The sequence below is a fragment of the Pseudopodoces humilis genome, chromosome 10 (assembly GCF_049639895.1).
Source record: "Pseudopodoces humilis isolate 2021_Gansu_Grassland_sample_001 chromosome 10, ASM4963989v1, whole genome shotgun sequence".
NCBI classification, from domain to species: domain Eukaryota; kingdom Metazoa; phylum Chordata; class Aves; order Passeriformes; family Paridae; genus Pseudopodoces; species Pseudopodoces humilis.
This window is the reverse complement of record NC_142209.1, coordinates 22,321,783-22,334,928: the sequence shown is the minus strand read 5'-3', so window position 1 is coordinate 22,334,928 and position 13,146 is coordinate 22,321,783. Positions and strand designations below refer to the sequence as shown.

At 40.0% G+C, this 13,146-nt stretch overlaps 1 protein-coding gene across 3 annotated transcripts in view; it reads left to right on the top strand.

Moving 5' to 3' along the window:
* EIF2B3 (eukaryotic translation initiation factor 2B subunit gamma) overlaps positions 1–13,146 on the top strand; it is a 99,407-nt gene that overhangs the window by 41,704 nt on the left and 44,557 nt on the right. For all 3 annotated transcript variants that reach the window (XM_088060484.1, XM_005521097.3, XM_088060483.1), the window contains one exon: positions 8,955–9,044. In XM_088060484.1, coding sequence (XP_087916610.1) covers positions 8,955–9,044 — 90 coding nt within the window. The remainder of the gene's footprint in view (positions 1–8,954; positions 9,045–13,146) is intronic.

Here is a 13,146-nt window from a genome sequence, read left to right as displayed (position 1 = left end):
GTAATAGGAAGCAGCAACTTCTGTTATAGCTATTAACAAGTCTGGAAATTTTAGATCATGAGTAATCTGGGCTAACCAGAAACTAATCCAGTGTGGTTGTAACCACTGTAATTACTTGTTTAAAAAAATGCAAATTTGGACTTTGGGTGGATGTTAAGGTCGTCTTGTGGTGATGATACTTTTTTTGTCTAGTCTTTTTTCCTTTTTTTTTTCCCCTCTGATACTTATATTCATAATTCCATGATATTTCTAATGGTGTTTTGTAAAATGCCAGTTAGCTATTAAAAGAAGTAATCATAAAGTTCTTTTGGGCTGAAAAGATGAGTGATGTCTGTCAGTGGCTTCAGTCTGACTTCAGTTCTCCTTTGGCTTTTAATTCTGCTGTCACTCTGCAAAAATAACGTGCTAATTTTAAGACATTCTTTTAATGAACTTCTTGTTTGATACTGTCAAAATATTAGTTGATAAATTGTATAGTTTTTTTTAAACTAGAAAAGAGTGTAAGTATATCTGTATTTCTTGCATGATGTTCCTATCACCTGGGATTTTTTTTACTGCAGAACTGGGCTGTACTCTAAAATTGATGATGTCCCAAGCTCTGATGGATCTCACTGTCCTGAAACCTCACAGCTCAAGGCTGATGCTGCCTTAAATCTGAGCTAGCATGTCTCTGAGGATGTATCTGAATACACAGGCTGAGTCATGACTTCAGTGTAACCAAGTCAGGAAACCCCTCTGTTTTCCTGTAGGGAAACAGGATTCTTGAAGTCTGAGTGCTGATTCCTTAGAAGAATTTTTTCTAACATGTATTTTTCTTTTATGTACCCTTTCAGCACTGCTGAGGTGTGGAGCAGCCTGTGCCCTGGCAGTCACAGCCAGGCTCCCTTCACAGTGGCTGCAAAGCCAAGTTCTGTGCCTACTTTAATTTCTGCCTGAGATAAAGATGTTCTCATTACCTAATTAAATATTTGATGCTTGCAGTTTTTGGGATCTCATCAGTATGAAGAGTGGTTACTGTGTCAAGTGCTAAAGTGTCAGGGTTCCAGTGGAATTCACATGTGAGTAGATAGAGTAGTAAAAGTATATTGTCAATCAAAACTGAGGCAGAAGCAGTAGTTGCCAAAAATAAAAAAAAACCCACATAGGTCAAAGCATCAGCTAAGGAAGCTACAGACCATCAAGGAGCAGGAACAAAGTATCATTTGCTTACAGTAAATGAAGGAAATTAGCATTGCCAGGTTTATGGCAGAAATGGATTTACATGGGCTGTATTTGAATAGATTTTGATAATATAAACCGTAACACTTAAATTTTCCCATCTTTGGACTCAAAGCTTTCTAGATTTCTTCTTGCTTTCTAGATTATATGTTTTGGTGGGAGCCAGATGCTGCTTTGTCTAATATGTAGTCTTTTCTTTCTTCTCCTCTTCTTCCTTCTAACCCTAATGACCTGCTATCAGCCTCTTGTCAGGTTCTTCAGTCTGGTGAAATTTAACTTTCTTGAATGCAAATATGTTGTACAGAAAGACTCACAAAGGTGCATCTTCTGTCAGAGCCTATTTGCTTATCAGGCAAAGATCTTAGCAAAGGGAAGTGAGTGATCAGCCTGTGGCCTGTACATAGTGACAGGTTTAAAGAGAGATTTTTAATTTTAATAAACTGGTGGTGCAGAATAAGGTGATTTTCATGAGGTACCTGGACAGCAATTCACAATGGGAAACCCAAGGATATGTGTGATAGCTTCAATTTGTTCTGCTCCTGGGCCCTGTGAAATGCAAGTCAAATATTTATGCTTATTTCAGCTTTGGAGGGGTTTTTTGCTTATGCTTTTACTTGCAATTTAAGGTTGGGGGAAGAAAAAATTCTTTTTGCCTATGTATTTTAGTAGCCCAAAGTTACGCTCTTACCTTAAATTTCCAAATTTTGCAGATGATAAATTCTAAGAAGGACCCACCTCACCTGAAAGGTGCAGAAGGTCTTCAGAATGTTGTCGTGCAAGGCTCACGCTGCAAGTACAGTTTTTATTTGCCTTTGAGTCCAGGCCAGTGGCATGAAGAAATTGTGTCAGCCTTGCTGTGTTGAAGCTATATATTGCTATTGACCTAGTATTCAGTTTCACTGTTTCCCATGCATTTACTGTAATTATTTGATTTAAAAAAATATATCATATGTCTACTGCTTAGCCCTTTGGGAGCTGATGTAGGAGGGATCAGCAGGAGCTGCTGTTCTTCAGTAGCCTCTATACAATCCTCTATACAATCCTCCAGCTTCAGCTGTTTTTTTAAAACTTGTTCCTCTGATGTGCTGTCATCCTTTCAGCCCTGGTGATTTTAGGGAACAATTATTTACTAAGGTGAATTTCCATGAGGTAGGAAGCAAAATTAGATGAAAATTGGAAATTATTAGGGTTGCCAGGTGCAGACTTTTAGTTCTTTCTCCTTCTTCAGCAAAGAAAGCATTTCCCAAAGCTCAATTAAATCTCTTAAATCACAGTTTAGCCCAGCATAAGAAAAATAAGCTCAAACACCAAATCTGAACTAAGTGACTAAGCCATGTCCTGTTGTGTTGGAATTGAATTGGTTATAGCACACAATAATCTACTTTATTGTCATCCTGGCCTTAACTGTAGCATAAGATGATTACATTGAATGTGTATAATAATAAGGCTTACACTTTGTATATAGCCCTTTAAATATTTTGGCAGACCATAGAAAGAACCTTTACGTGCAAGGCTTGATTAATCCTTTTCCTCTGTGTATAGAACAAGTAGCTGCCAGAGCTCAAGGGTAAAACCTATTAATAATGTCTCTGGCAGTCCCCGCCCTCCTTCACAGTGTATTTATTCTCTTCTGTTCACACCAAACTCCAGGCTTATTATCATTTTGGTCTCTCTCTTTTGCTTTCCCAGTTTATACATAGCAGTCAGGGTATTCTAGCAGAATAGTATCTAGTATAAAAGTGTCTAGTATAAAATATTTGCATGAACTCTGTTTTTCCAGTGACAGAGAAAGAGAAAAGGGATGGTAGTGTTGTGGGCAGCCTGGCCCCTGCATTATTTCCTACAGCTGTTCACACTCACTACGGTAGAGAAGACCCTTAGAACCAAGTGTAGGGAAGTGCTTTCACGGGCAGCTGTGTCTGGTGTGCTCCCAGGGGGATGCACAGTCCCCAGGGAGCACTCCTCTGATTTGGGGTGGGTGAGGAATTACTGTTCTCCTTTTCATACGGGGAAGCTGAAGAAGGATGAAGAAAAACATTTTTTTATAGTTTCATGTAATGGAGTGGCTGCACAGCCATTGGCACCCTTGATCTTCAGCATTGAAGTCAAAAAGAGATGTTAATGTTAAAACTTGGCATTGTTGCCAAGAAAATGACTCTTTCTACAGGGAGGTCACACTGGCTTATTGTAAACCATTACTGACCTTGAGCAAATATTAATCCTGAGTTCTGACTGCTAACCTATACTCTTTATACTAGAGAAAATGATTTAATCTTTGGCTTTCAATGAAAGTTAGTTCCTTTACCAAAAAGTTTTCAGCATGTTTTTGTCAGAAGAAGGTTCAGTTTGTGTTATAGTCTCATGGGTATATTAATAACATAATACAACAAAGAAAAATGGCATGTGGTGAAGGTTTCAAGTGAAAAATATTTATTATTCAGAAGGCTTTCAAGCAACTTAGGTCACTAGATCAATAAAACATTTTCATTTGGAAAGTACTTCCCATTTCTGGTGCAGCGTCTCTTTAGCAGCAGCAGCTGTGAGAGTGGATGGTGGGTAGTTGTTACCAGAACTGCAGTGTCCTGTCCTCCCTTGCCAGATCCTCAGTGGACCAAAGCAAATCTTGCCCTCCTGTCTTTTTAAATAAGATCGTTACAAAACTAGAGGAAGGAGAACAGTGAGGGGGTGCCCCTGAGCAGGGAAAGCGAGGTCCAGGTTGTCCGGGGCTCACGCCATGTGTTGGGAGACACCTCACAGTAGCTTATACCATCTTGAACTCTTGGGGTCCCATTGCTGAGGTGCTCCTCAGCCAGAACTGAAGCAGTCCCACCCAAGAAGCAGCATCCTCCGATTCCCCTCTGCCCACCCTCCTCTGCAGCAGCAGTCGAGGGGCGCGGGGGGGCCCGGCTGGCCCCGCCACCGCAGCTCTGCAACCCAGAGGTGGCAGCATTTCACCGGTGGGCAAAGGAGCCCCGGCACACAGTGGGGACATTCATGTGGCTAAGTGCTTTGGGATCTTTTTGGCCAAAAGCACTGTGTAAAAAATAAAAAAAAAATTAAGGTCATAAGGTGTCTGGGATTTCTGAAGAGCCAATGTAACAGTGGTCTTTTATTATTAGTGAGTTTACAGCCAAGAGCTGTCCCGTAAATGAGCAATGCGATTTAGGGATTATTTTTTTTTCCTTTAAAAGCAGGAATGCTTGAGACATTAAAGGTGGTCTGGCAGCTTTTGCTGTGAGACTTCTCTTCATGTTGATCTGTACACTGGCTTTGTATCAACATGAGAGCACCACATTCTTGCAGACAGGCAGGGGTCAGCACTGTGTTTGAATGGGACCGCACGCTGCTTCATGCAAGAGCACAGTTCATGGTGTGGGGGATAGGAAGAATGTGATAGAGTGTTTGGCTACATGGACTATGTGAGCTACATGCCATTAGTTAGAAAAGATGCAAGTGTGGAACGCATAGTTTGCACTTAGCTTGCTGTTATTTATTTAGTTTGGAAGGACGGGGAGGAAGATTAACTAATACCCATGAGCCCATGGTGGATGTAATTCAGGTATAAGTTTAGGAGCCAGATAAATAGCAGGTATGATTAGATTTTTATTGTGTCATTGCTTGGATTAGTGTTAGAGTACAGACAGCCCTAGGTCCTTGAGCTTATTTAAAGACCTTCATATTTTCCGTCAACAGCTGTATGAAGTTAGGGAAAAGGAGGCCATGGGATTTCTCTTTCTCAGCTAGTTTATTTGTGAGGTGGTGAGGTTAATGTGGCAATATCCCATGCTTAGTAGAGAGGCTTTCTGGCTTTAAGCATTGTGTGTGCTCCCTTCAGATTTATGATTTTGACCCCAGCCTGGCATTATCACACTGTCAGTGGGAGTATGGAGCTGGTTGGAATCTCCAGCTCTTGGTGGTAATCTCTCTTAATTAGTTTACAGTTGAAACAATTGTCCGACTTCTTGTCTTTAAACAAGGGAAGTTTGCTCTATCAGTGGTTGATTTCCCTGAGGGAGGAAATCCTGAGGGGGGTTATCAGGGAAAGAAAAGCTCTGGGTTCCACTTTCAAAGCAATGCCATGTATGAAGCATGCATCAATCCTGTTAGTACTGCTTATTATTTCACAATGGCGTGTCAGGAATTACAGGCACAGACTTTTCTAAGGAATCTCACAGACCTTTATGCACTCTCATCCTGAGTCAGGATTTTGTCGAATTATGTGCTAATTTTACACATTAAATTGCATTCTTTGAAATTGCTCTTTTAATTGCTGATCTTTCCCTGACTTCTCCACAGATCTGTCCTAGCCTTCTAATTGTCAACTTTCTGCCAGGGAGCCCCTCCACGCCTCATCATTAGGACTAAAATCTGCCATCAGTTAACACACAGAGCTTATAACTGGGAGCAGCCCCCTCCTTTGCATGGGAGCACAGACAGTAATAGACACTATACTGGCAGCACCAAAGGGAATTTTACCGTGTATTTTAATGACTTGTGCTTGATTACATTTGCTAGATTGAACTGAAGTTCATTTAGTAATTGGTATGATTCTTACAGGGTACACATTTGACATTCCTCCCTCATTAAAGAGCTACAACAATGGCTGTTGCAACTTTCATCTCAAGGGTGACCCTCTCAGATACATATCCAGTCTTTTTCTTTTGATAAACCACCCAACCCGGCATTCATTAACACTTAACCATCTGCAGCCAGCCCCTCCTAGTACCTTCTCTCTTGCTTTGATGATATAATTAAAAGCCTTCTGTATTATCTCCCTCGAAGCAATAAGTCTAGGTGCGTCAGCTCCTGCATTGTTTGTTATTCGATTCTCTTTGTATCAGCTGTTCTTGCGACGGGCTCATTTTTCATATGTTGTAAAGATTAGCTGATGGAATGGGAGATCAGAGGCATGAGAGAGGAGTGTGGCTCTCGATATTAGTAACCAGATGCTCATTTGAAATGGTGATGGGGTTTGCCGTTATCTGTTAGATTATTTGGCTCCTTTGCTTTTACCTGAAGATAAACTGGTTTAAGCACTGGTCAATGAAAATGAGAATCATCTTTAGTGGCTTGTTATGATAGAGTGCTCTTATCAGTCTGGTTTAGTGTGGCTATTCTCTTTTTGAGCCTGGTTTACAGAAATCACAGCTTTGTTTATGCATGTGCCCAAACTTGCCTGTTTGACCTTTGAAGCTGTGATTATAATATTAATCTGTGGGACTATTCTGTTGCAAATCACTTAGGTGGTCTGTATTTCAGAGGATTTCATTGTGAGACCTCCCTCTTGTCCAGCATGATGTTCCATTATTGTTAGTATATTCTACATTGAAAGCTAACTCAGACTGGTATTTCAGTACATCTTGTTGTCTGGCTGCTTTTTGTGGGAGGTTTTTTGTGTGTGATGGAGGAGCTGGGATAGCAGTGTGCTACTGTTTGTGCACTTGCACTGATTTTGTATAACTTTATAACAAAGTTGCTTAGCTACAGAAAAGCTTGGTACAATGCTTGCATGCAGATACAAACTTTAGCCCACAAATCCTCAGTGTCCTGTGGTGTAGCTAAATAGCATTATTTCAGTTTGCAGGTGGGGAGACTGCATGTGTCAGAGCCACACAGACACTGGTGACAGAACCAGCATTTACTGGGGAATTCCTGTTTTACACCATTGCTCGATGCCTAGCCCCTGCAGTCTTCCTCTGCCTGGTGCTTAAGGGGGGCGTGTATGAAAGATCTTGAATAAGAAGAGAAAAAACTGGCATTCTGGCACTAAAGAAATTTTGTCTTTTTAGTCATCTTCAGGTTAAGAATTGGATTTTTCCCTCCCCTTTTTGCCTCTCCTTCCTATGTTCCATCTGTTTCTATATTTTTACATGTTTATTGCCTTGTTCCATTGATTTGTTAATTTTCCCAGTAAACAATTATATTCATTATATAAATACAAAGGAACCCTTCTCAGAGAAGATAGGAAATTTCTCCCTCTCATACATACACAAAATGTGGAAACCATTCTCAGGATGCAGAGCAGGAGGGACTCTAATGACTTCCAACTGCAAGATCTCATTAAAATTAGTGGATTCCCTATCCTCTTTGCATAAGGAACATTGCTTTTTGGGCTGCCTTCCACAGCAACATCTGGGCCACTGATAATATCGGTACTGGAGCATTGCTAGGTGAGCTCATGTTTTGTTAATGAAGTAATCTACTGAAAGTCCATATATCATTTTCTAGTACTACATACTTTATTGCAAAGTGTTGTACTACTATTATAGGAGCTTTCCTTTGCAAGTGGGACTTAAAGAATTTTGTTATAGTCAAAAATATGCGTAGCTTGAATGGCATGTTTGAGAAATGCCACATAAGTCATGAAATGTTAAGACATAAATACTTTGGTAGTTCAAGGCATTAATTGAGAAATGAAGTGAAAAATGGCTTACTAGAACACCTGATGTTCTTGATAGCTTTGTTGTTACTAAATATTTGGTGTGATAATATTGGTTTACTATTTATATTTATGTGCATGACCAATTTGTGAGTGATCCTTCTGCTGAGCTAACTGCATAATAAAAGTGATCATGATCACAAACATCTGACTTTAGCATGTTCTGGAATAAGCAAACCAAGTTGGATAGAGTACAGTGATAAAATATGTTCATTCAAACTTAATTATGAAATCCAGACATCAAAGGAAGAAAAATGAAAACAGAGACAATTTCAGGTGTAGATTGAAATTTCCCTCCTTAATAGCCTCTGACCATGAGTGCAGTTATGGATGTCTTGAACAGCTCAGCATAGTCCCTGACTGTTGTTTTGTTTTGTCTTTTTTAATCTGAAGGCTAAATATTCTTGTGGCTTTTCTGTTCTGAGAACTAGTGACAAATGTTCAGACAGCCAGAATGCTCTCAAATGAGGCCACAGATTTGTGGGAGGGAAAGTAAAATTGGCCTAAAATGTCTATCTGGTTTGAGATAGGTTCCAAAAAGGGTTCCCATTATCCAAGAATGGAGAAAGCATAAGAGAAGCAATAGTCAATGAATCTTTATGATTTAAATTTTGTCCATAAAATTTTGAAGCTACCAGAGATTCCTGAGGTTCTGAAATATTAACCTGACACTGCTCCAAAAGCAAGGAGTTCCCTGTTTGGCTTGTAATTATGATGAGTGGGAGTTTCGCTGATCTTTCCCACCTTACTGGGCTGGATAGCCAAATGCTTTGTAATTGAGCTGTGGCAATCATTTGTAATGTGTCGTGTAAGAAAGGTGAGCAGACCCCATCCCCTTCCCCTCCAGGAAGTGTTGGAGAAAATACAGTAGTGTTGTGTTTGCTGGCAGAACATGCCCAGCCTTGCATATATATTAAGGCAGGCACTTAGCCAGAAGCTTTGAATTATTGTACCCTGACATTACCCACTGTAACTTTTAGCACTCTGGGCCCATTACTTTGGCTTCCTGCCCAGTAATGTGTAATTTCCACTTACATGAGAAGATGTAGCAGGAGTAATGACTCCTTGGAGGAGGTGTTTTCTTTTGCTGCAAATCAGCCCAGGGCCAGCAGGTGTAAGTTTATATACACAGCCCAATAATGTCAGCCTGAACTCTTCTATTCCAGCAATCCAACAGTAGATGGAAAGGAACAGACCTTTGCATATTTGTCACTATCCCCTTACCTCATTGCAAAGTCAAGTTCTTGTAAACAGCCGTGCAAAAGCTTCATGATTTCTCTTTTTTATTCTTTTCCAGGCACCCCAGAATGCACATCAGAACAGGGCTGATGGATGCCCATCTCTACTGTCTGAAGAAATATGTGGTAGATTTTCTGGTAGAAAACAGGTAAGAAACCAAGCAACACCCAAGGTAGTAGCAGGTATTTGCATTGACATATGATTTACACCAGAGCTTTTAAAGGAATTTTTTTCCCCACTAAATTAGCTAGCATAAAATAGAAATATAAAATAAACCAGTTTTCAAAATATTTTAACTATACAAAAAGGAATGCCAAGCATTATGTCTGAGTGTCTTATTAGGATCTTTTTGAAAAAACAAAACAAAACAAAAACCTCAGCATAAGTGAACACTAACATTTTTGTCTCTTTTATGCATCCCTCCTTTTTCTGATGTATCTGTTCTTTTTGGCTGCTCATTTTACCAGGGCTTCCCCATTGTTTGGCTTGTGAATACATTTCTGACCTTTGATTTCCCCCACCACAGTCTGTTTTGGTCTTTGCAATCACCTTCCCTCTGCCCCTTCACATCCACCACCACTGCAGGTGGGCTATCTCTGCAGCATCCTATGTTTTTAGCTTGTGATATTCCTCTGTCAAAACTCTGAGACCACCCACTGAGAGTAAGAAAAACATCCATTTATGGAAGTGGAGAAGGATCTTAGCTATAATATTTCATGAAACAGACAAAAAAAAACCCCTGTTTGTCTTTTAAAAACAAACAAATGAACACTCCCCCTCACAGTAAGTAGTTCAGTTTTGGAATGATGTCCTGTTCCTAGACTTTTTATAGCCCTCTCATGCCCATTACATATACTGAATGCTCACTGAGTTCTCAAGAGTTTTTCTCCCCTTTTAAGTAAGATAAAAGATACAGGGGCTAAGTGTTGTGTTCATAGTACATTTTCTTAGCAGATAAACTGACATGTGAAAAAACATTGAGGGTGGGAGATTTATGTTAGTCTTGACCATATACAAATCTGGTGATACAGCTGGATACATGCTTGAAGGAGCCCTTCCAGAATAAAGGTCTGTGAGCAAGTTAAAATTAAGTGGAAAATCTCTGTTAACCCCGAGGGCAGTTTATTACCATGCATAAGAATAAGGCTTATCTGACACTTTGACTGGTACATGGGGGCATTGTACAAGTTATTTTAGTTCCCACTTGTGTACAGAAACGTGTGAAAGGTGAGAAAGTTCAGGAGCAGCAGATGCTTTAAACTTGGAATAAACCATTTATTTAGTGTATTTTACAAAGTTGGTGAGGGTTTGGAATTCTCGTGTTTCCTGTGGTAGCATGAAGCAGTGTTTACACCTTTCTTTTGTCATAATACAGCACGTAGTACTCATTTCTTGAAATCCTAGCACCTAGTTTTGCTGAGATTAGACATTTCTGGAATATTAGACATTTCACACATTCAGTTATTTTTCTCTGGTATTTCATTTGGTTTTGAATTTAGATCTGTGGGACAAGGATGGTCTTTGTCAGATATGTCACTCAGAGGGGCCTCTGAGTGTAAATAGCAGTAACTTCAGATTTCCAGGCTTTATGCTATTTCATTGCAAACTGGTGAGATCTTTGACTTTGTCAGTCAGGATTTTACCTTGTCTTTAACCAAAGACCTTTGTTTTTAACCAAAGCCAGTAGAATAAAATTCTTCTAATTGCCCCCAGATCCCCATAGAACAAGTCTACTGACTTTTTGCAAATACAAGGTATTTTTTGTTGTTTTCTATAGTGAGGGCATTCTCTGCCTTCACTATTTTTTGAAGCTGTGCTGCTTTTCTGTGACACTTCCATGACAAATAGATCATTACAGCAGTACAGCATTTCTTAATACCTGATAGCAACATCTGGCTTACCAATGGTAGATAGCTGCTTCATTCTTTTTATTACACAGATGCTGCTTATTCAGTCAATTGAGAGAGTCAATTGCAAGTAATGTGCTTAACTGGCAAATCTAGGGAATGGGACTTTTGCCATGAGGAATAACTTCAGCTTTCAGACTTCTGGCACTGGTGGGCATTTGCAGCTTGTTTTTCTTCTCTGAGGAAGGGGAGGACAGTGCATACCCAAAGATCTTTCCATGTTTGGCAGCAATATGCCAAGAGCTTTTGAAAGACTCTGGGGATTTTTTTTTTTGCCTCAAAAGTACTGACATCTACATAATTGTTTGGGTTTAAGGATTCCTTGTAATGCTTTGGTTTTTAGTCTAGAGAGAACCTACAGTAAGATTTTGCTTCTCTGCAATTCTGCTCCAGGACTGGAGAAGCTCAGATGCCTTGTTTAAGTTGTGCGTGTTTAAAACTAACAGCAGGGACTGAAGGGAACAGTGAAGCTCTTGTATGGTGCCAGGAAGTACTGACACAGTGTACTTCCTCAATATTACAATATTTACATTGTGTTAATATTTTAACAGCGGGGTTTGATGGCAGGCAGAACACCTTTTTTCATTGTTTGTAGCTCACTGAAGCATTTACATTTTTTCAAATTTTTTTTGACATACAAAAGTTGAAAAGATGTTGCCCAGCAGGAAAAAATTCAGATGCTACAACTGGCTTTTGTGGAGGAAAATTATGATTACTTCCATGTTGAAGCATTACATGAAAACTAATGTGGTTATCTCTATGGGATCTGTTTCTTCTTCAGTGAGCCCCAGCTTAGCTGCAAAGATATGGCAAGAACAAGCTCTGCCTGGGTGAATCTAGTTTGTTTACAGCTGTATGTGTAAGAGCAATTGGCATTCAGATTAATATATGTGTTGTAGGTAAAGTACAAAGTCACAAGCAACTAATATGAAAACAGGGGAAAAATAACATGAAGTGGCTGAACCTTGGTTATGTCTAAGTATATAAATCTTGCTTTTGAATTTGGAACAACTTTGTTGTGTGGCAGCTTTGGAAAAAGGCTGAATATTCAGCTCCAAGATGAAGTCATGATACCAAGGGTTTTTTCATCAACTTTATCACTGTCTTGCTTTGTGGTACTAGACACATCCTTTGATTTTTCTATGTACTTGTTTCCTCTTCTGGGTGGGATTGTTTGGAAAATAATCAGTATTTGCTTGGCAGCAGTGAGATTCTATGATGAGGGATGTTAGGAGAGGTCAAAATACTGTTTGGTAGCCTGTAACTCAGTTTGTAGTCTTTAAATACATTTTTATGAACTATTTTTAAAGGCCTGAATTTATGATTATCCTGCCTGAAATTTTATTGCACTATAGCAAATCAAATTCTTGAGTTTTAAAAGGCAGAACTTGCTAGTGCCTTTGAATAAAAGTCAGAGGAAATATTCTGTTTATTAGAACACCCTCAAATATGTATGTCCAGACAAAAATAAAAAATACCATGCCCCTAATGTAATTTAAACCTGGGGGATTTATTTTTCAGGAATGAAACTGCTTTTTCTTTCCTCTCCTAGGAGGAAAAAATGCATTTTGGCAGTTAAATCTCCATCTATCACTCATCTACTAGTTCAGCACTGGATCCTAGTGAAATCAAGTGTGCAAGGGTCCTACCCTGTCCAGATCTACCAAGCTCAAATGCTTGTGGTTCCGTGCTGGCTGGGCAACAGCTGAAGAAATTCTTGTCCGTAGCAGTTTATTTCCTACAGCTGGAATTTCCTTCTCTTCTTTCCATACTTCTGCTTCACCAGGGTGGGTTGATTAAAAAGTGTTCTTTAATCAGCTGCAGTGCACTGGCAGCCTCTGCACAGGGGTCCCAGTATGAGCCTGGGAGCTCTGCCCTCAGATGAGCGTCTGCATCCCTGCATCTGCAGGAGACACCCAACACTGGTGACTTCTGACTTCTGGGTCTGTCCACATAAGATTCACAAGAGGTCACAGACCATATCCTGGTACCAGCTGGATTTATTCTTTCTGAACAGGAGTTGTGACCTCAATGTGAAGCAACTCTCATTTGGACTGAATTGTCTGCTGGTGGTACCTGACCCTGGGGTTTATTTCATTGGAGGCCTTTGATTCTTCACCAGGTTCCTTTCTTCATCAGTGAAATTAGAGTTGCTGAGGTTGGTCTTAATAGAGAGTGTGGAGTTGTATCACACCTCCTCATGGGAGGGAAGTCAGTTAAAAATATGAGCTCTTTGTATTTAGGTGAGAGCTTTCCTTTCCTCAGCATTTCCTCTGTCAGAGCAAAGCCAGCCTGGGGGTCTCATATGTGCTGTGCTTTGTGGCGTGGGAAGACAGGCAAGCA